This window comes from Hermetia illucens, chromosome 1, assembly GCF_905115235.1.
Source record: "Hermetia illucens chromosome 1, iHerIll2.2.curated.20191125, whole genome shotgun sequence".
NCBI lineage: Eukaryota > Metazoa > Arthropoda > Insecta > Diptera > Stratiomyidae > Hermetia > Hermetia illucens.
The window spans coordinates 68,125,409-68,148,969 of record NC_051849.1 but is presented as its reverse complement, the minus strand read 5'-3'; the positions used below and the strand labels follow the sequence as shown (position 1 = coordinate 68,148,969).

The 23,561-nt window shown below is 40.3% G+C and overlaps 1 protein-coding gene across 1 annotated transcript in view; it reads right to left on the bottom strand.

The window, feature by feature from the left end:
• Nucleotides 1-4,665: 4,665 nt before the first annotated feature.
• LOC119647090 overlaps nucleotides 4,666-23,561 on the bottom strand; it is a 52,350-nt gene continuing 33,454 nt past the window's right edge. Inside the window, exons 3-4 of the mRNA XM_038047862.1 lie at nucleotides 5,572-5,724; nucleotides 4,666-5,519 (exon numbers count right to left, since the gene is read on the bottom strand). Of these exons, the coding sequence (XP_037903790.1) occupies nucleotides 4,824-5,519; nucleotides 5,572-5,724 (849 nt within the window). The 3' untranslated portion in view covers nucleotides 4,666-4,823. The remainder of the gene's footprint in view (nucleotides 5,520-5,571; nucleotides 5,725-23,561) is intronic.

Below are 23,561 nucleotides of genomic sequence, written 5' to 3'. Positions count from 1 at the left end.
AGGTGGACCGACGAACCTCTCTACGTAAGCAGATTATGCTGATGGAAGCGCATATAAATTTGAAGTACGTGAAGTGCGCCTCGGCTAATCTGCTTGTCCTCCTAGAGAAAGACAGCGATATTGTATTACTATAGGAGGATCGGATTTAATTATATAATAATTTATTCCAAAGCGCCAAAGTCGCTGATCGGGACATATCTAGAGCGTTTACCCTCGTGAGGAAGAGTCTGCACAATTTCTGTGTCCGGACTTAAGTTCTAGTGACCTAGTCGTGGTCAAACTAGAACAGGCGGGAGCGGAGAACGTGTATACTTCTTCGGTTTATATTGCATCAGCTGACCCATCAGCTCCGCCAGAAAAACTGCAACGTTTAATGTCTACCATAGTAGGAAGAAAGGCCAATCTGTTGATAGGCTGCGACGCCAATGCAAGACGTATGCTTTGGGACAGCTCGGAAATGAACGTGTTGGTGTACAGCAGGGGACGTACAACAAAACAAAATGAAAACATTTTCCCAGCTCGGTGAATTGTCACGGTTGGGAGGAGCTCCTTGATATCACCCTACTAACCGACAATGGGTGGAAAACTCGAGAGTGTCTGATCAAAGATCCTCCTCATATCACAGTTGGATAATTTTCGGTCTAGAACTCGCCACAGAGAGAGACCCAAGGAGGATCGACTGGGGGAAGTTTCATCAAGTTATCAAGAACAAACTTTGGGAGGGTGGGGGCTCTGCAAGTAGACATTGAACCGTGATGAATGAAGCATCAGGAAGCTAACTAGGGAGATCTTCAACATCTGTTGCAGCCACAAATATTGATAGCTAAACAAGGACTGAAGAATTACAAGCCACCCATCAAGACTGCCAAGCGAATCTGTGAGGCACAGTAAGATCCTGTCCAGGGAATATAGGAGCCCATCCCTTTTTAAAAAGTTTGACGGCTTCTGGTCGGAACCGTCTGGTAAAACCCTGGAGCTGGTGGTTCAGACGCACTACTCCGCCAATGAAGACTGTGTGTCAGAGCTTAATTACCGGCTGGGCTATAACCAGCTTTTCCGCATATAAATCTCCGGGTCCAGATGGCATTATGCCAGTCATGCTACAGAAGCAGCAAGAAAAGGATGTGCTGTGACTTGTTGAAATTTACCGGAGCTACATCTCTTTGGGATGTAGTCTTGGAAATACGCACAAGGGGTTTTCATACCGAAAGGGCGCAGCGACCAATCAGCCTCACCTTTTTCGTGTTGAAGACCCTAGAGTGAGTCTTGGACATCTACTCAAAAACGATTATCCAGAGAACACCTTTTTTTGTCCCAGCACGTCTACCCAAAAGGTAAATCCACATAAATTGCTCTTCACGAGGTAATTGGTACGGTTAAGCGGTTACTGCAGTACAAGCAGTATACTCTTGCTGCTGTCCTGGATATGGAGGGAGCATTCAACGATGTTAATACCAACGAAATCAAGGAAGCATGGACCAGTATTAGTTTGGAGGGGTATCTCCCGAATTGGATAATATCCATGCTAAGAGCTAGGATAATTTAGTCGGATCTGGGAGGTAGCCACTTGACCATAGCATTGCCCAGGGTGGCGTCATCTCAGCGAAATTTCAGGGACATTTGATAGGAGCGGGGTGAAGGTGGTGTCGTATGCTGATAAATGACATTGGTGTCAGGGATGTTTTGCCTCTATTATAAGTGACATCATGGAAGGAGCGTTGTGAAAGGTGCAAGATGCGGGTTCGGCATAAATGGAAGCAAAACTGATGTTATTCACCACCAAGGCAAGGATATCCGAATTCCACCCACCGCGGCTGAATGAACAAAGATTGACTCTTCCTCCAATATAAAGTATCTGGGTGTAATCCTGGATTCGAAGGTAAATTAGAGAACATAGAATTGCAGTTTAAAAAGGCCAGTATAGTCTCCTATGTATGCAAGAGGACCTTTGTGAAGAAATGGGGTCTTCGACCGAGGATGGTTCTCTGGATGTAGAAAGCTGTGGTTTTTTTTTGGGGTAGGCACGGAGAGTTGGACGCCCACAATGGTATTCCTTCGGACTATCAACTTAACACCTCCCCATCGTCAGAAAACTAGCCTGGAACCTAAGCTCTCCTGCTTTGCGGAGCCTTCAAATTAGGGAATTCCTTTCACTAACGGGAGGGGAGAGGAAGAAGGGAATTGCTGTTTCAAAGAACCCCCTGCCATACAGTCGAGCTGTATCTTCTTTGCAATGAGAAGAACCCGAACATAATGCGCAAGATGAATCCACCTGTCAGCGTTCTTCAGCATCTCCTCGTCACTGTTATCTGGAGAGAAGAACTCGACAGGGGAAGTCGCCTGATAGACGTAGGACCTCCAATATTTGCTATTTGCCGGTTTAAAACCGAAACTCTAGCTGCAGCCTTACCCGCTGCTGCTTTCACTTGCTCGAAAATGCTCATCGTTGGTTTTGACTCGATTAGCGACTCCTCGATCGATATGAGACGCAGGGTCGGAATCCCCTTTTTAGTCAAGATGACTGCTCCGTTTTTAACCTGTGCAGGATTGAAACCTTGCTCTTATCACAGCAGTTATGGAGTTTGTGGAATCAAAACGGCGCACCACAGCGCCAATTAGGCTCCTCGGAGCTGCCATTGATAACTACCAGTGCTTATCACTAAGTCGAGTAAGTACACGTCAATAAAGATTAAAGTTTGAACGCAAACCATACATTCCTTGCCTGTGTTGAAGTATTTAAGCGTAATGATCCACGAGAGGCTAAATTTTAAATTGCATGTGGAATGAGCAGGTACGAAGGTATATGACACCAGAGCACTGATTCCGTGAATGCTACAAATTAAAAGAGCTGTCGTCTCATTGATTTAAAAGTGGTCAGTTTGATTCTACTATATTCAGACCACTGTTGGCAGATGCACTAAAAGTGAAACTAAACAGAAGAAAAGTTGGAGCTGTATATGGCCTTACACTGTCCGCACTTAGAACTTCGAATATGATGCGATTGACGAACAATATTGGACGAAGTGGCCTGAGTGACAGTAGGGATGATCCTAATTGGTAATCTGTTGCAAGAAGTACAACGTCTTTATGATCGAGCGTAAACGATCGGAGAATTATCTGCCAGCTACAGATGAAAGGAGGCTGAAATTGGCGCTGGATCTACAGAATCAAATGGGATATTTTGGAATGGATTGGGTGACGCCATTGCGAAGTATGTTTGAATCTAACACAGCTGTTGATCGGACATACCTCTATCGATTTGAGCATAACGATTCGTCATATTGTCCAAAGTGGTTAAGCATTAATAATAATAATAATCGTTGGCGCAACAATCCATGTTGGATCAGGGCCTTGAAGTGTGTTAGAGCACTTCATTCAAGACCGTAACGGTACACTACAGTAGACTGTAGGAGGCAATGTGGTCAGCATTGCGCTCGCCCGAGATTATTACCCCGATTTGACTCAGGTACTTATTCACAGCTGACGTCTTATCATGACGTCAAATCACGATACAAATTCCACTGCGCCAGTGAGATTTGAACCGCGACCTTCCGTACGAAGCCCTGCGCTCTAACCACTTAGCTATCCTGACACAACATTGTAGAGGTTTTATTTCAATGTCCGAAGTTCATTGTTCAAGCGACTGAACAAGAAACTACAACCGAGTAAAACTTAACAATGGAAAATATCATGGAGCATATGTTAAATTCGAAGAGATATGGACTGAAGTAAAAAAAATGGTAGCAGTCTTTCGTCAGAAGCATTTATACTCATAAATAATCCGATTCTCCAGGATCCGGACTTTACCAGGCCAGCTGAAGATCGATACTTGAGGAGTACGATTGATAGGTTGTTTATGAAAAGGATAACCAAAGCTGTAACGTAGAAAAAATTGTTATTGAGGTTTTTTAGATCAGACGAAAGTTTATTCAGACATACATATACAGTATCTCAAAGGCTAGTTACCTCCTTTGATAGCATAACTGGCAACAACTACCAGTTGAAAACTTACTGAAGAAGCTGGAAAGTAACCTGCAAAGAACTGTATGTATGATTAAATAAATTTTCCGCGATAAAACACAACTTTTCATGAAATGAAGTAGATAAAAACTTGTAACTGAAACAGACACAAACGAAAGTAATCCAGTAGGCTCAAATCTCACTGCTCAAGGTAACATACGTTCCACTGTACACTCAATGATGCACATTGCATCACACCCGTCTGCAAGGGGAGGGCAGGGGTTGATAGTTTAACCTCTTCCTCTACTAGGGTCTCATAGATGATGATTCCAATAAGATTTTATGTACAAAATTTGCTTCGTGTATAAAACGAGTTTGAATCCCTCTTGGGAAATTCTGGCGCCGGGCCCTATATTTCTTTAAGGATTATCGATCAAATGGGATTGTTCCTCTTTATCCAACGACCAATACGATGATATCTGATTTCATTTTGATTGCGTCTGAAAACTTGCTTTGGTTTTTACGAACAAAATCCGAGAAAGGAGAATGTCCAGTGGCCAATTGACAAACATGAAATTCGGAAAGTTCACAAATTGACCTGAGGCAGGGTTACTTTTCATGGGGATCTCTAAAAGCTTTTTATATCCTTTTTGCTAGTATTTTCGTAGTTCAATAATATAAACAACATTTTCTTTCTATCTTTTTAAAAAATACTTTTATCCAGCGGCAGAAGCTTATTTACACATTGTACCATACTTATAATGTCTATCGTTATCGTTACAATAAATTATAGTTTCCAATTGAAACGTTCAATATATCGAAGTAATACTTAATTAGTATTTCCGCAAGTAAAGTGTCTGGGTCTACGAGAATGTTACTTCAAACTCGTATGCACTTGGGTCCGTATTTAATGTTCGATAGTGTCTTAATCCAGGAGTTTCGGGCTTCTTGATGAACTCAGGTGGTTCAACTCTGACGGGATCGTAGCTGGTACCAGGCTGTCTGTCTTTCTTTACTAGCTCCTCAAGATATTCTTTCTCGATTCTTTCGTCCTCTTTGGATTTCAAGAATTGTTGGTATTTCGCTTTTGCTTGAGGGCTGGGGTCGTTCAGGAGTTGTAACTCAAGTTTTTCGTCATCTTCTTTCTGTTGATCTTCATAGTAGTTTAGGATCTGTTTTGGCGATGCTGACTCTAGGAATTCCCTGTGGAGAGAATACAGGTTGGGCACGTCCTGGAGTTTGAAATTTCCTTTGAAATCATGAGGATTTGGGTTTCTTATCGCAATGAATTCACTCTCGGCCAACGGGAGTTTCATCGTCTCTAAATCGGTGTGGAAATTCGGATGAACGGGTTTGTATAGTTGCTGGTGTTTTTTGAATGTGGATGGCTGCTTGAAGAAAACGTTTTTGTATCGTGGATTGAGTGAACGATGGCTTGCAAAGGATGAGAATTTAGGGTTTGGCGAGAAGACAGATTTGGGTGCTTTCGCTTTTGATAAGTAAATTGGACGTGAGGATTTGGAAGCTGGTTGAAATTCGAATTCGTAGTCTTCATCGTACTGAAAATTTTGAAATATTACAAAATATTCGATGGTGGAAATTATGTCTTACCTCTAATGGAGAAATATGTTTGCTGCTCTTTGCAGGCAGTTTTACATATCTGTAGATCTCTTGGCTATCTGCTCCAAGAGTATCGGAAGCGAATTCTTCTGATTCGAGTTGACCGCTCACCAAAACCATCAACAGAAATATGCATATTTTATTCTGGAAATGAACAAAAGAGTTTTTCAGTTTTTGAAAATTAATTTAATTTACAAATAAGAACAAGTCCATATACCGGAAGCTGGACGGTTTTATGTTCGTCTTATGTGAGGAACTCTCTATGCATGGTTTCCAATTCGTACATAGATAAAAATTCAAAATATTCCTTAATTAATTGCTAAACTCCAGATATATATATGTATACACATATCAACGACATAAATATTGTGCTCATTCTAAATAAACAACCATTGGCCATCCACTGGTATGTATCCAAATGTCTATTCTATGGGACACTATCCGCAAACATACACAAGTCTGCCTTGAGTAATTCATGCTAATATACAAATAACTAAAAAAAGCTTAAAAAGGAAAACTAAAATGCCCTCGCCGTTCGTATTAGTTTGCTTTATATGATGATGACGTCATACATGTTTTAGAGAGCAATAAATTTTCGCGAAACGCAGAGCTTTGACCTTCAATAACTTTATTAATAGTAGTTCGATTTCATTCAACTTTCCAAAGTTATGCTCTGTATTATCCCTTTCACTTGTACCAAATATGTACTTCTAGGAAAAAATCAAGGAGGTTTTCGCGAAAATATCTAAAATATAATAATAGGCATTATTAATTTTATTTGAGCAGATATCGTAATGGGATGTACTCTGAGGCCTAGATTTCGTATAGATGCTTAGTGAATTTTTTCATATTTTTGGATAGGTTCTAAGAACGAGATCGAGTTTTGGGGGCTCACATTTTGAGCCGTCACATGCCTGCGTTTCACCCAATATGAGAAATAAAATCAGTTTCAAAAGGCACTAATCGAGCCCTTTTATTTTACACTCCCAAAACCATAATCTGTGAAAAAAACTTTGCATCGTCCTTTCGCATGTATGGAGAGCCTTCCCTCAAACTTAACACAAAATGGCGCCACTTGCTATATATAAAGGAATTCACAGACCACACCTTGTCTCCAAACTTCGTAACAATTGGTTCAGCCGTTTCCGAGTAAATCGGTTGTGATAGATTGATAGACAGACGGACAGACAGACATCGAATCGATTCTAATAAGGTTTTGTTTGACACAAAATTGGAACTGGGCTGAAGAGTTGATTCGTTATAAATGTAATTTTAATATTCCAGTTGAATGTCAATTATTACTTTTTACTATTATGACGTCAGCATCTTATTTCCGTGGATTAAAATGCGATAAATTCGCGTGTAATTGATAAGTTTGAACTGCTATAACTTCGAACATGCGTCCTCTTTAACCTGGCTCTTGAGAAAGTGAGCTGAGGTAAATGCAAGAGGTACGATCCTCTTTAAGTCCACCCAACTACTGGCTTATGCTGACGATATTGACATCATGGGAAGAACGACGTGCAAACTGTCTTCATCCAGATCGAGCAGGCGGCGCGAGATCTTGAGCCGCATATCAATGAAGGCAAGACAAAGTATATGGTGGCAACGTCAGTACCAAAAACCAATCAACCAACAACATTAAACCGCACTGGTCAAACGGGAGGAATAAAGATAGGAGACTACAACTTTGAGACCGTTGATAATTTCTCCTATCTCAGGTTGAAAATCACAACGGATAACAGCTACGACGATGAAATCCGCGCATGGTTGTTGGCAGCCAACAGAGCCTATTTCAGCTTACAAAAACGTCTCACCATAGGGTCAAAGCTCTTACTTACTGTACAAGACAATGATCTTGTATTCCTCGGAAACTTAGCAAGAAAAATTACGAACTCTTGGCCGCGTTCGAGAGAAGAATCCTCCGAAGAATGTTTGGCCCCCTACATGAGGATAGACGATTCCGTAGCCTACATAACGACGAAATCTATGAGCGATACCATGACCGTCAGGTTGTGGATAAAATCCGGCTCAATAGGTTACGGTGGGCGGGTCACTTAATCCGTATAGATGAGGATGATCCAGCTCGGAAAGTTTATAAGGGCAATATCTATTGTAGAAAAAGAAGACGAGGCAGACCCTGTCTGAAATAGAGTCATGGTGTAGGTCAGGATGCGAGACAGCTTTTAGGGACACCGAATTGGTGAACCTCGGCGCAAAACCGGGATGTCTGGATTCCTTATTAAGGCAGGCCAAGACTGGATACCGGTTGTTGCGTGGTTGATGATGATACAAGGGTACAGGATAAGTCGACCAAGATCTGTTAGGGGCGTGTAGTATCCATCACTTCTAACTGATTTCGCTATGAAAATTTAACCGTTTTCGAGATACTCGAGTTTTAATTTGTTTATAAAAATGCCGTTTTTTGGGCTATTGAATTTGATATTTTGAAATATGTGACTCCTATTACTATTATTTAATTTTTACATGTAGAATAAGATGCTTTATGACCTCAATAACCACAGTTGTATGTAAGTTAACTAAATAGATCATTACAGACGATTGAAAGTTAAAAAGTTAGTACAAATTTAAAAAGTTTAATTTTCTTTACAGAATATCTCAAAAAAAATATGGCAACTGCATCGCGGATGTGCCTAGAAATATCTATTTTCTATCAGCTATACAACGAGATATAACATTCTAGGGTTTTATTTAAACTCATAGAAAAAACTTAGCTTCTTATGCTACATAGGATTTAAAAATAATCTAATTTATTCTTTGAATTTAGATAACTAAATAAAACAATAGGTGAGTACAAAATAACATTTATTTAGTTTTTATGTTCGAATAAAATTCCTCTAAATTTCATGTTCAACATGTCCACCTCTGTTTTGCATACATTTTCGCACTCTTTTGCGAAGTCCATTTTTACTACACCAGTTATCAAAGTCCTTCTTATTTCATTCGCCGCAATAATTATTCTTCCTCTCACAACTTCTACTGATGAAATTGGATTGGGCTCATGTGCCCCATATATAAAAATCCATGGGGTTAGGTCTGGACTTTTGGCTGGCCAGGGGAATGGCCCACTTCGTCCAATCCATTTGTTGGGATAATTTGTGTCCAGCCATTCTTTAACAGTTTTCCTGAAATGCGCAGGCCAGCCATCATACTGAAACTACATGTCCCGAAGTAGATCGAGTGGGAGATCCTCCAGTAAGTCGCCTAGGTCATCATTTAGGAAATTTTTGTAGTCTTCGCCCTTTAAATTATGAGGGAGAAAGTAACTGAATCTACGTTGTAATCCCTTTATTCTCTTCTAATTGGTATTTCCTTGTTCTTTTGGGGACCAATAGTTTGCGTTGTGGTAATTCGTAATTCCATCTTTATCAAATTATGATTCATTAGTCTACAATATTAATTTAAGGAAATTCGGGTCTTTCACAATACCATTTAGCATAAATCTGCAGAAATCCAACCTTCTCGCGCGATCTCCTCTTTCGATAGCTTGTACCGGCGTGTAATGGCATGGGTATAGGCCCGCTGTATGTACTGTAAACCACACTTTCCATTGAGAGAGTCCCAGCTCATGGGCAACAATATCAGTGGAACTTATTATCATTATCTCATCATGTGTCATTGATGACGGCCATGTTCTTCGTCGCCATCAATGACACGTGGTCCTCCCAAGTCTGTACGTTGCCTTGAAACAGAGCCAGTTTCTCGAAGTCCTCGATAAACTTCGTCGAACACGCTCACATCCGGCACTCGACGACCATACCATATAGCATAAGAAGTTATGTTTTTTCTATGAGTTTAAATAAAATCCTAGATTGTTATACCGCGCTGGATAGCTGATAAAACGTAGATATTTTCAGGCATATCCGCAAAGCGGTTGCCATATTTTTTTTAGATATCCTGTAAAGAAAATTAAACTTTTTAAATTTGTGCTAACTTTTTTATTTTTTAATCGTTTTCAACGACCTATTTAGTTAACTTACATACAATTATCGTTATTGAGGTCATAAAGCATCTTATTCTACATGTAAAAATTAATAATAAATAATAAGTTAGAAATATACAACGTAGGGAACGTTTCAACATTTGTGACCAGCACCAGATAGGAGGTACTAGATATAATTCTAGGAAATGCCCCAATGAACGGAATTGGAGGATGTCGGATGAACCCTCAATGTCTGATCACAGAATAATCAGATTCAACATTGAGGGTAACTCCGAAATAAAAAGAATAATTAGCAACCCCTGGAGATTGGGAATTCTGCACAACGCACTTGAGCAACAACATTGCTCACCTTCAAGGGGGCGGTGACATCAGGAGCGAACTGGAATTAGAAACGGTGGTGGAAAACCTCAACACAATCGTCATTGACGCATATGAGGCCAGCTGTCCGGCTAAGACAAGGGATGTACCATGGTGGAACAAGAACCTAGCCAGAATGTGAGCAGAGGCACGAAAACTCTTTAACCGGGCAAAACAGAGGTATAAAGATGCACTGACTGCGTATAGCAACGCGATCAGGGAAGCGAAACGAAACAGCTTCAGGGAATTCTGTGAAGGGATTGCACAGATCACAATCAGGCTGTACAAGGCTGTAGCCAAAGACGGGGAAATATCGTCTGTCTGCTTGAAAAAGGAAGATGGGACATTTACCGAGAATGAGGAGGACAGGGTACACCTGCTTCTCAGAACTCATTTCCCGGGGTCCTACCCCTCGGTGCAGGCGACAACAGTCTGCCTGACACCCCAACAACGAATAAAAGGGGAAGGAAGGAGAGCTGGAAACTAGCAAAAGAGGCATGCTCAGAAGCTAGGCTAAGATGGGCAGTGGGAACTTTTAAACTACTGAAATCTCCCGGAGTAGATGGCATTTTTCCAGCACTTACCCAGAGAGGCCTAGGAATTATCTTAGAGTCTCTTCTGAGGGTGGTAAGGGGGAGCATAGTACTGGGTTATATACCAAGGGCATGAGACGGGCAAAAGTGGTCTTTATTCCGAAAGCGGGTAAAAAGGATCCTTTTCACCCTAAATCTTTCACACCAATTTGCCTAACATCGTTCATACTCAAAACTGTGGAGAAGGTCATAGAAAACTATATTAGAACTAACGTTCTAAAGCGTAATCCCATACATCACTGTCAACACGCTTACCGGGCAGGACGGTCAACTGAAACTGCTCTGTATCAGCTGACAGAGGTGCTACGGGATGCGCGACTGCGCGTGTTTTTGGAGATCGAAGGAGCATTCGACAACACATCGCACACAAAGACACAAGATGCCCTGAGCCGCAAAGGAGTGGGAAACACCCTGCACTCTGGATGGGCAAAATGCTAGAACGCAGGCAAATAGAGGTATCGACAGGTACAAATTTTATTATCATGAATATAACTCAAGGCTGTCCACAGGGTGGGGTACTATCGCCGCTGATGTGGAGTATGGTAGTGGATGAACTCCTGAACGTGTTAACAAATACTGGAATATAAGTCCAGGGTTACGCGGACGACATTGTTTTAATCTGTAGGGGCAAATATGAAGATACCCTATGTGATAGAATCCAAACTGGTGGCATTAGTAGTGCCTGGTGCAGGAAGGTGGGACTGCGGATGAATTCAACCAAAACCATCATAGTACCATTCACTAGGAGGCGTAAGCTGGATCACCTGAGAGCCATAACATTACATGATATGGAGGTGAAACGAGAAACAGAGGTCAAATATTTGGGAATTACGCTAGACCAAAAATTACTCTGGAAGACACATGTCGGAAACACTTGTCGGAAAGCCATGAGGGCTCTGATGACTTGCAGATCCATAGCAGGAAAAAATGGGGTTGCAGCCCGAAGATACTACTTTGGATATATACTGCAATAGTAAGGTTAATGATTACCTATGGAGCGGTAATCTGGGCAGAAAGAACCGAACTCAGCACACAGCACAAGCTAGGGAATTACATAAGCTCCAAAGACTGGCTTGCGTGTGTATCAGTGGGGTAATGAGGGCATGTCCAATGGCATCCCTGGAGGTCCTTCTGGGATAAACCCCTCTCCATCTGCACATACAGATGCAGGCAAGGAGATCAATATTCAGGATGGCCGGTAGTATGAGTGAGGCGGGGAGCTGCCTAAATCGAAGGAAGATTGATATTCTTTCTAGGCGGTATCCCGAATTACTGATACCGAGGGATAACATGACAACGATGTTTCACTTCGATAAGAAGTTTGAAACACGTTGGAGTAACAAGGCAAACTGGGAGAGCGTGGCTGCGACATACGGCTTAAACCATGATTACTTGGTACACTGACGGATCCCTCATAGCAGATAGAGCGGCTGCCGGTGTCATTGGTCCAAGGAAAATGTACTTTGAGCCAATGGGCAGGTACACTAGTATATTCCAGGCGGAAGTCTACGCCATAGACAAATGTGCCTCCTTTAATCTGCAAAGGAACTACAGGGGGCAGAACATAGCTATTCTCACCGACAGCCAAGCAGCGATCAAGGCACTTAGGTCCAACCAGGTGAACTCTAAACTGGTATGGGAATGCCTTGAGAGACTGAATACACTCGGCTCGTCCAACAAGGTCTGGATATTTTGGGTTCCAGGCCATGCTGGGTTGGAAGGCAACGAGGCAGCCGACGAATTAGCCAAGAGGGGAGCAGGGACGCCTTTACACGGGCCAGAACCCTTCTGTGGAATCGGAAATGGTTTCATGGCTATGAATCTAAGAAATGAAGAGGAACGGTTGAGGGAACTATACTGGATATGGATGCCAAGGATGGAGCAGTCCAGGGTGCTTATTGGGGGATACGAACCCATGTGCACAAAGGATTGCTTAAACCTCACCAAAAAGAACCTCCGAATCATAGTGGGAATTCTCACTGGTAATTGTCGGCTGAACTATCACCTAGGGAAGCTAGGGATATCTACGGGCACTGCCTGCAGGTTTTGTGAGGAGGAGGACGAAACCTCAATACACGTCATGGGACAGTGTCCAACAGTTGTGCAAAGTAGGTCGAGACATCTGGGAGAACACTTAATACCAGATGCAAAGCTGAAAGATCTGGAAGTAGGGAACATACTAAAGTTCCTAACGGTTATAGGCCTGCTTGAGATACTATGATCAATAGGTACATTATAACCAGTAAAAGGGCACAATAGTTCTTCAAGGACGCCGTGCGACTTTCCTTTAACAGAATAATAATAATAATAATCTCGAAAACGGTTATCCGACGGACTTCATACTACAACGGGATCTATTGTTTCTTACCTCCTTATCCCTTCAATCCCTGAAAATGGCAAACAATAGGGAAAAAATCCGGTGATAGTTTATCTTTGAAGGTATTTATGAATCTTATCTACGCGGTTACTAAGGCGCGGTCACATTGGGATTGCCTACATTAACAAAGCACTAAATGGTGTGAATAGCGTCCTTAGAGCTGGTACCCTATCATGCGCTGGGTATGCATATTAGGTGCATTATTTTGCATTGAATGAATTGCGAAATTGAAATTCATAAAAAGTTCCCAGCCATTACACTGACTATTCCATTAGCATAACTTGTCGTCTCCGAGTATAATAATGAATTAATACCTTCCTCAGTCAATGACCAAGCCTCCAGTTGCATTTGAACAAGAAAAAAATGTGCATAAATTAAAGGCCTCACTCAGTTTTCACGGCTGAATCATATCAATTTACCACTCTTGTAAATTCGATGATTGTTCACTGCAGCTTCCCACATACGCAGCGTGAACGCCATACCTGTAGTACCGGCCGGCATGTTAATGAGATAGTTGTCCCTGGACTTGAACTGGGGTTTTCTCATTGCTCGTTAAAGGCAGGTTGACCACAGCACACTCCATCCTACTGTTTTGCACCTGAAGTGTTATTAGTTCCATTTGCATTAGCACCGGTTAACTTTTCCATGTTGGTTTTTCGTGGTTGCGTGAAATTTGATGCATTGGAGGGTAGTTAATGTGCTATTGATTAACCTGTGACTGGTTTTGTTGAAGATGAACTCGAGCGAGTACTTTTCTGTTCACTGCTTTTGTCTTACTTCCAGGTTGCCTCCTACACTACGTTGTTGATCGTATTGAGTGTAATTAGTTCTTCTTTCTTGAAACGAATTCAAAACACTGGTTACGGCACTGCAGTGGTCAGCCGAGTTGCGTAAAGTTCGATTTCTTCTGCTTGTTGATTTTGTAACTCATGATGGCATTGTCTGCCCGTCCGCACTGTACATAATGATGCATATGTGGTTAATTGATAATAATTACATTTGCTCGAAAATGGTTGTTTTTATTATGGCATATTGAAGATGGTTACGCGTAATCAACAAAATTAATAATACTTCGGAAGGCAATATACGAACATTAAAGTTTGCTGGGTTGGATTGTTCATGGTTTTCGTGTAAACGTTGTGTATTGAATAATTAAAAGAAATTTGAATGAATATTCATTTAGATTTCAACTAGCTCTACCAAGATAAATTAATTTACAGAGCGTGCTGAACAGCTCATTAATACAAGTTTCTTTCTATCAAATCTGAAAGTGAAATTCAAAATATGATTAAAAATATAATCAGCCTAGAAAATCTATTTGTTGGCAAAATACCAGAGAGAACTTTAAAGAGTTTCACATTAAATTTTGTCCAAATCTTATCAAATTTTAGATTATCTTTATCGGTTTAAATTTATCTTGTGGAAATTTTCTGCTCTGTGTGAAAATTCATCAGTAGAAGTAGAGTTTGGTAAGATAATTTGTTTTCTTACTAGAGTAGGTCCTGGCTCAACGAAATTTCCTAACTTGTTCTGCTCAGTGTTGGCTAATATTCGCTCCCCGAACATGGGGAAGGTTTTCAACATTAGCTTAGGTGCTCGTTAGCCACTTCCCTGAGTGAGACAAACAGTGTAGACTTAGAATTGCAGAAGCCACAATTGACACAGATAAACCCTTTGCAAATGTGAAGATAAAAAAATAACACTGTCACACATTTGATAATGATAAATGTAAAAGAAATTACATACAGATTGACAGCCGGACTTAATGACAGACAGAAGCTCTTTGATAAAGTAGTCTTTCAAAATGATAAGGACACCCTAGAAATGCGCAGCAAGAAACAAAGGAATCCTGCAATCTTCCCAACGAACAACAAAGCAGAAAAAGAAGATGCCGATGGCAGCGCAACCTGGAAAGTCAGCAGGCGGAAAGTTATCTGTTCATCTGAACATCGAAACATCGAAGATTCTATCTGAACTAGAGTAAAAATCAAAAAACAATGCAAAAAATAGCATGACCGGACACGGTAGTTATGGCAAAATTCGGGGAGCTTACGTACGCGTATTGCTTTGTAAAGTCAAAGCGGACACCTTCCTAACTGATCTGAGTGGAAATGTCACGCGTCACGAGAAACACAGAAAAGTGACCTATTATTGGAGCTTAAAGTGAATGAAGATGCAGGTGAACCCCTATAGAAGAAAATCATAGGTTCACTAGGTAATGCAAAGGCGGTCAAAATGAGCAAGAATGCGTTGGTGATCGAGTACAAGGGCCTGAATGAAGTCGCCATGAAGTGTGAGATCTGTGGAGCTCTGCACTTCCAAATAACGCTACAATCCGTGAGCGAAGCTAACGTGTTATGACTTAGGAAAGTGTATAATGGCACTCAGATATCGTTGACAAGATTTCCTATTGAAGCAATGAAAAAGGCGATTGCATCGGACTAAATACCTGGATGGACAGTGTGTCGGCTGCGAGATCAGGGTCCAGTGCATAAATGCTGCTTGCGGTTTGGCCACATAGCGAAAGCTTGATCCAATCTGTGCTGCATGGAAACGAAAAATAGCGAGAGCGCCTACATTGCAGGAAGCGGTAAATGCCTTATGTTTGGGAAGTCATTCAGAGTAAGTTCGACTGAAGTTTGTGAAAGTAAATCTAAATCACTGTCGTGCGGCCCAAGACCTGGTTTCCCGAAGCGTATTTGAAGTTAATGACTATACAGGGTCAGTTGCTAACTCCCAGGGGCTAATACAGAAGCTTCAACGCATGGAAAAGATGGGTGAGGACGAGGTGATGGTGTCGTTCGATATGACGGCATTGTTTTCCCCCACGCCAGTGAAAAAGTCAATTTTCGAACTCGAGAGATGGCTGAGCCAGTTTGGATCTAGCTTAGAATGGGGAAGAAAAGTTCGTATCTATGCAAACCTTGCCAGGCTCTGCAAGAACGAAGACCATTTTACGTTTCGGGATAGATTCTACAAAACTACTTAGCGATGGGAAACCCCCTCTCGCCGTTACTCACTGAAAGGTTCATGTCATCAATCGAAGAAGATGTTGAATCGAGGGGAATAATGCTTGAAGTATGGTTTAGGTATGTAGACGACGTATTTGCGATTGTTAGAAGAGACTGGTCAACTCTATAAAACTGGACTGGAACTCTGGACTGGTCTCTCTATAAAAAAGATTTATCGCAAAATCGAGTTTACACTAGAGGTAGAAAAGGATGGGGCTCTACCTTTTCTAGGTCTAAATATCGTCAAATCTAGCGGGCAGCTTAAGTTCGAAATATACCGTAAACGACGGATAAGTATCCTGTATTCCTACCTATTTAACAACATCAGGAATTGGATCAAAAAGTTTCAACTGGAAGTCGTAGGTTCGAGCCAATCGTCCACCTTGCGGAATTTACTGGGAAGCGTCAAGGATCCTTTGGTAGTGGAGGAAAAAAACGGGATCTACCGAATAACTTGCAGCCACTCTAATAAAATATACATAGGACAGACTAAACGCCTGATAACGACTAGATTTAATAAACACATCAAGGAAGCGTTCGGAAACAAAAGCCGTGCATAAGATCATCAGTGGCAGCGCACATAGTCGAAGAAGCCCATACCATTAAAATCTTGAGCTCTTGCGTCATATAAACCGAACGACAACCTTGGACCCTTGGGAAAATCTAGAAATTTTAAGAGAAGACACGACGCGGTAATTAATAGGTGATCAGGTTAATAATTTAAATTTTTTAATTTTTTGAAGTTATTTAGATAATTAGTATTTAAGTATAAAAGAATCGTATAATGGCAATTATTTTTAGTAGCTTTGTACTGATGAAGGGGTTAAAGTTGCTCCCGAAATGTATATCTACATTGAAAAATAAAAATTGCAGTTTGGAGGAAGCTACTGGTCTATCAATTTTATACGGGTATTCCGTTTATGATGGTACAAATTTTAATGGTAGATAGTACAGCTTGTTTGAAGAAAATTGGTCCAGGGTAGTCTAGTTTTATCAAGCTTTTTATCGCAAGCTTTTTATCGCAATATCCGTCAATCATTTAATCCCAGATTCGATACCATTTTTGGAAACTACATAAAATTTCTTATAGATGGATATTTTATCAATAGCAAAGCTCAACATCATTTCGAAGATATAACTGTTTAAATTTTTAAAAAATTTCAAAATTGATTTTCTATTTAAATTTCAACATGAATTATTGTAACAGTACTTTAAACTGACTAACCTGCAGAGTTGATTAATGCCTTATTATGTTAGCTGACATGTAAAAATGATGGGCTTATTTATAGAAAATGTAAGAATTAACTATTCCAATGAACTTCAATATTCTATATGAAATGTCTACTGCATCGAGGTAAAATTTCAGGGGAGTCCGCTAGCGTTGTTTCTTGGAACCGATATTATTTATTCTTGTTATTGGTGACGTTCTTTATGCTATTTTGTTTGGAAGACGTTTCAATAAGTCATGACATGGTTTTTCAAATGCGACGACTAGGCTGATGGCATTTGTTTGATCTCTCACCAGGTCATCGACCTTGGCCAAATGGCTCTGGATTAGGAAGAGATGCAAGTAAAGTTAGACTGAAGGTGAAACCCAACGCAGAGGCGGTGGAAGCTGCAGAAATCTATAAACTTCACACCATTATCGTTACGGTCGCTAAGATCGTGCTTTCCCCATAACATGTGCGAGCAAGGTGTTGTCTGAGCCCACCTTGGCATTCAGACCACACATCACGATCACAGTGTTCCCTTTAGGAAGCCCTCCCCCCCTGAACTGCGTATAATTTCTCGCCGAAAGCATCCTTCTCTATTATATCGGAAGTCTCCGTTGGTGCATAGTACTGTACAATTGCGATGCTCCTTAAACGGGATTGGAATCTTGCACTCAGAAGTCTGTCAAAACCTGTTCAGGAGAGCGCGATTTGCAGTAGCGTCCAGAAGCAGCTAAATATTCCCGTCTGCTCCCACTCGGCTCTCCAGAGTACAAAAGCACATTGCCATAAGTGTGGCAAGACGGAAAGGAGCACTCTCTAGAGTCCCGTCATCTTGATTCGTTTAGGTCCGGAATGTGCAACTTATATTGTTGGAATGCTCGAGTTCGAGAAAGAGAACATTCTGAGAACCCTCGCTATGGTCGAGGAGCGTGCACACATTCGAGAAACCAATCATAGCCCGCTTTCGATAGCCAAAGGTTGTAGTCCTGAGGTCAGTCAATTCATTCAGTACTTTTTATTTAAAAAATCCCGGAAAAGCACCTAAATTTTAAACTTTTAACTAGGATAGTTCTGAGTTTAAAGAGGCAAATTACCGAAAATAGTAATTTGGAGTATCAAATATAAAATTATTAATACTTTATAAAAGTTCTAAGGAACAAAAGTGACTAATTACAAAGTGCAGAAGTTATAGGGATATTCCTAAGTGAAGCTAGTTTCGCAAATGAAGTTATTTTTTAAAAGCAATAGGCAAATTCCAGTAGTCCCATTTTAAGAGTTTAAAATTATAGTAATACAAACCATAGTATAGAGCACGATATTGGAAAGCTTTGTATAAAACTTGTTACTATTAACGCAGTCATAACAAGTAGAATTCGTGTCTTTTGTGTGAATTGACTTTCACTAAGATGCCGTAGAATTCAGTACCACATTAAAGTGTCTATTCTGGATTCTCTCATATATTAAATGAATCCAAAAAAATATTACACACTTGAATTTATAGCTATAATGAAGTACTTATATCTACCATTTTTTTTTTATAAAGAAAAATGGTAAAATCTTTTCTGCCGGGGACACCCAATTTTTTATTCAGTAAATGCAGTAAAATGGATTTCTTACAGAATAACGAATTTAGCCGAAGTTGCTCGTCAGGGCTTTCATTTCCCTTGCTTCTAAATTGGATTTCAATGAATACTCTCATTGTTTCATTCTCGAATGAAATCAAGTATAGAGCAAAGTTAATCAAAAATAAAGTCTCAATGCAACCCCTATATATAGAATGTATACAGTATGTCGGAAATGACAATATATCTTGGTGAATACAGGAAATGCAAACACATTTCATCGAAGCGTAAAAGTGGATGGTCCAAGTGATTCGTAACGATCAATATGAAACCAATCATGAAATTTTGTTTCAACTAGTAAGAAAGTAGTAAAACAATGCAATATCAAATTGACCAATTAGACCAAAAGAAGTAACAAGCACATATCAATTTTACAAAACTGAATGAACTGAAAAAAGTGCGAGTACATATTTATATTAAACATTGTACGTACTTTCTATAAGTCGAAGGCGGTAGAATAAGATATAATCTTGCAGTGGATTTTATAATAAAATGCATCAATGTACCATTGTGTTTGTATATATAAGGACATCCTTTCACTTTCGCTCCGTCTTAGTTGGAAAAGTTGGTGGTATCTATATTCTCTGAGCTAGAGTTTATCTAATTTCACCTGCGCTAGTGGGCTATCAACTTCTCCTGGAGGTCTTTTGGTGAGTAAATGATTAACTTACATAAATCGAGTAAAACTTTGAATTTCCATAATGTTACATAAGAAAATATGAGAGAGGTGCAACTACGTCAGAATAAGTTTGACAATTTTATTGAATTGAGTTCCTTGGCCCGGCATGGGAAAACCAATCAATCATATTACATATATGAAAAAAATATTAATTACTTCAAAGCAATGAACTATTGCACGAAATAAGGTTGCGTTCAACAATAAGTTTCTACAAATGATAGCCGTTTATTTGAAAATAGCTTTGGTAAGGGGTCTTAGGTGAAATATCTACATTCGGCGTGAAAAGTGAGTACTATAGCAAGAAAGCCAATTTTACGCATGACATTAAATAAATAATGAAGAAAAAGGGAGTTTTGAAGGTGGAAATTCAACTACAAACGATTTAAATTTGCGAAATAAGTTTATTATAATAATTTTGAAAAGTAGCATGAAATATAAGTGAAAGGTACATTATGAAACTTATTTGAGATCTTCCATAAATTTCGTTTTAACTGGATTTTACATACGTACTGCTCATAGGGTATATTTCTATACATATTTTACGTTTCTGGATATATGTACACATACCCAACATTCACTTACTTCATATTGCCCTACAAATTTTGTAACATGATTAACTACTCTCTTTTCTTTTATCTGGCCTAGCACGATAGTGAGAATACCTTATAGTTGGTACTCAGAAATGTGATACCTCCATAATTGCTGCACTGCGTGATATCTCCCTTTTTCCCTCCATATTCAATCAGTTCGGCTGTAATTCGATCGGCACCTGGCGATTTATGGTTTTTAAGCCGATGAATTGCACGGACTGTTTCTTCCATGCTTGGTGGTGATAGCATTTGACCGTCGTTTTCAGTTGGCGATATTCTGGTTGTCTCGGCAGGATGAGCATCTTCCTGCTGACTTGTTGGTAAAACTTCCGCTCCTGGTACAGTTGCTCCCGTTTCGAGTTCACAGACTTTTTCGTTCTGTTGCTAGGTTACATTCATCATCGAACCAGCCGTTGCAACTTTTCTTGCGGCTGGAGCCAAGTATGTTTGTGGCCGTATCGATGATAAGGCTCTTCACGTGGTTGTGAATATCATTTGTTGATGTGTCAACTGGAGGACATCTGTTAGCTGCGGTTATTGCGGCATCCAGTTCCCTCTTATAAGTGTTACGAGGATTTTGTTCTGGATGTCTTCAGTATTCTGTCGCACCAGATTGTCAGAGGGATTATAGGTGGTGTTGTAACTCGAGTGCTTAGCACTATGTCAACAAGATAGTGATCCGAGTCTATATTGGCTCCCCTATATATTTTGACATTCATCAAGGCTGAGAGGTGGCGGCGTTCAATCAACACGTGGTCAATTTCGTTGAAAGTGGTCCCGTCTGGAAAGGCCCATGTGTGTTTGTGAAATTGGACACAAGCGCAATAACCATTTTGTGCGATACTTCTAACTGAATAATCCGCAGTCCGTTATCAATGGTATCCTCATGTGAGGTATGGGAGCCGACGTATCGCCTGAATACTGGCTCCGTCCCTGCTTGAATATTAAAATTTCCAAGTCTGATTTTGATATTATACTTGGGACAGGCTCCGAGGGTCCGCTCAATTGACTCGTAGAGGGTATCCTTCTCCAACTCTGCAGTCTCCTCTGTAAGGGCTTGCACTTTTGATGCTTATATTTCTAAATTTGCCTCGCAAACGCAGAGTGCCTAGACTTTCGCTTATGTTTTCAAAGCCGATGACGGCAGGATTCATTTGTTTGGCTGACTCCCAGCGCTGTAGTGACTTTTCTCCAGGAAACCGGCCCCTGTCCATCGCATCTCTTGGAAGGCTAGCTGGCTAGCTGCTGAGCAGCATTCGGTTTGTACAGGGAGGGCATATTCCATGAGAAAATGCGCAAATCGTAATTTCATTGCGTTGCCAGGTTCGTCGTTTTAAACTCTATCCTGTCCGGGGCTCCTTTCGTGGTTTCATAACTTCGGTTTTCCATGTAGGGTACTACTACTACTGTACTACCCTATGAAGCCTACAGTGCTATGAAGAATATAAATGAACAAAAAACAAATGTTTTAAGCAGCTGGGTGAAGAGACTCACATCAACCACTGGTGTTGATGTAGATGAATATAAGGTTCGACTTATTAGTGGAAACCTTCGGGGGTTACTTGTAAGGAAAAATATTTATCGCCCAGTCTAAAAACCAAATAACGAGGCAACCTACTTGGCTGCTGGAAAATATGATTTACAAGAGGCTCCTATTTATTGTATAATGGCAATGGCAACAATGTAGTTAAGGAATTAGCAAGGGAAGCTATCAATTCTGGGAAGAGCTGTGTATTGTTGACTTTAAATGTTAAAAATGCTCCCAAATTCCCCAATTGGCCACGAATCAAAAAACGCTTTTGCTGGAATAGGTTTTCCTGGGTTCATTTTGGAGATATTTGTTTGTTATGATGAGAAGATGGGCGATTAGGCCTGAAGAGTATATATCAGCGACTTTGGGATGGGATGTATAGCGGACTTTTTGTTTCCTCCTTTTTCAAGACTAGCCGTTGTTGTTCTCCTAAAGCACTAGGAGGATGCAGGAGTCTACGAAATTAAAGCAGTAAGAATGACGAGGTAACTTGACCTTAATGAAGGAGAAGAAGAACACGATTAAATTGAAAATTGAAGGAGACAAGATAATTATTTGTTTAAATACCTGGAGCCGCACCTAGAATGTGCCAATACCAATGTCGGTGGGACGACGCACAGCCACAGATTACTTATAATTGAAGGAGTGTCCCATGCTGAATGTATTGCCCGAATGGAGGTTCTGGCCAACTCATAAAGCCGAAACTAAATAAATTCGGATTACCACGGAATGGCTATGACGATATGCAGTGTGTTTAGGATAACTTTAAACGGAGCAGTGTTGGTTTTAGCAGGCATGATCTCAATCGATTGGTAACACATTTTGAATGTACGAACTTAACTCTAATATTAGGGAATAGCTTGAGTGGAGAAAGGGAGGGGAGGATGGAGTATTGGAATGGCTTCAAATTGCTACTGATCCTTTGGAAAACCCACGGTGAATGTACGCTAGCAGACTGGTATTAAGATGATGCTTAAATTAAAAGAAAATGTCTTGCAGTTGCCTTTGCCATTATGAGAGTACCTGATGAGTTGTTTAAGGTGGTAAGAGCGAGGAAATCTGAAAAAGATCGATTCACCACCCTACCTAAACAAATAATATTTGAGTGGGGCAGAGTAGGGCCACCAAAGTCGGGTGCTTTGATTAGTCGATCCGAAGTGGGTGTGTTATTTTTCCGATTTTTATACCAAACAAAAAATTAGCTGAACAACAACAAACAAAAAAAAAACAAGTCGGAATACTGCAAGCTGGACTATTCGGGTACACAGGTTTTGTGTTTATCTTGTGTGAGAAATTTCCTATTAACGTTTTCCTATGCATACATATCTCCAATTCAAAATATTCCCTGACATATGCATGGCCAAACTCCATTTCCGGCGTTCATATGGGTTCGCTTATAAAGTGATAATGATGTCATACACCTCTTAGAATACAATAAATTCACGTGAAATATAAAATTTTGTGCTTCCACAATTCGGTTAGTAATAGTTCGATTTCTTTCAAACTTTCCAAAATTCTGCATTATATTATTACTTCTAACGGCATTACATTTTGTACTTCTAGAATAAACTTAAGGGGGTTTTAGGCGAAATTTCTAAAATATGATCATATCCATACTGTTATTGATTTTATTTGAGGAGATATCTGAATGGGAGTTATTTCTGAATTTTTCCAGATGTTTCGGTTCGTCAGGTTCTGAGAACGAGATCTATTAATCTTTTCGGCGCACAACCAGTGCAAAAGGATGAGACCCGCTGTATGTTAAGGGATGCACAGAACACACGGTTTCACAGAACACACAGTTTCGTGACAATTGGTTGAGCCGTTTCCGAGTAAATAGGGTGTGACAGAGAGACAGATAGACAGACTTTGTTTTTTTCACAAAACCTTGAAAAGAACAGACGAGGAAAGAAGATTTATACTGTTAACCAGTGCGATATAAACTACTGGATAAAGTGCTTATTAAACTATTCTATGAAAAATATCCAGAATCAGTCGTTCAGCCTATAAATCCTTTGAACCAATTTATGAGTGCGGGAAAGT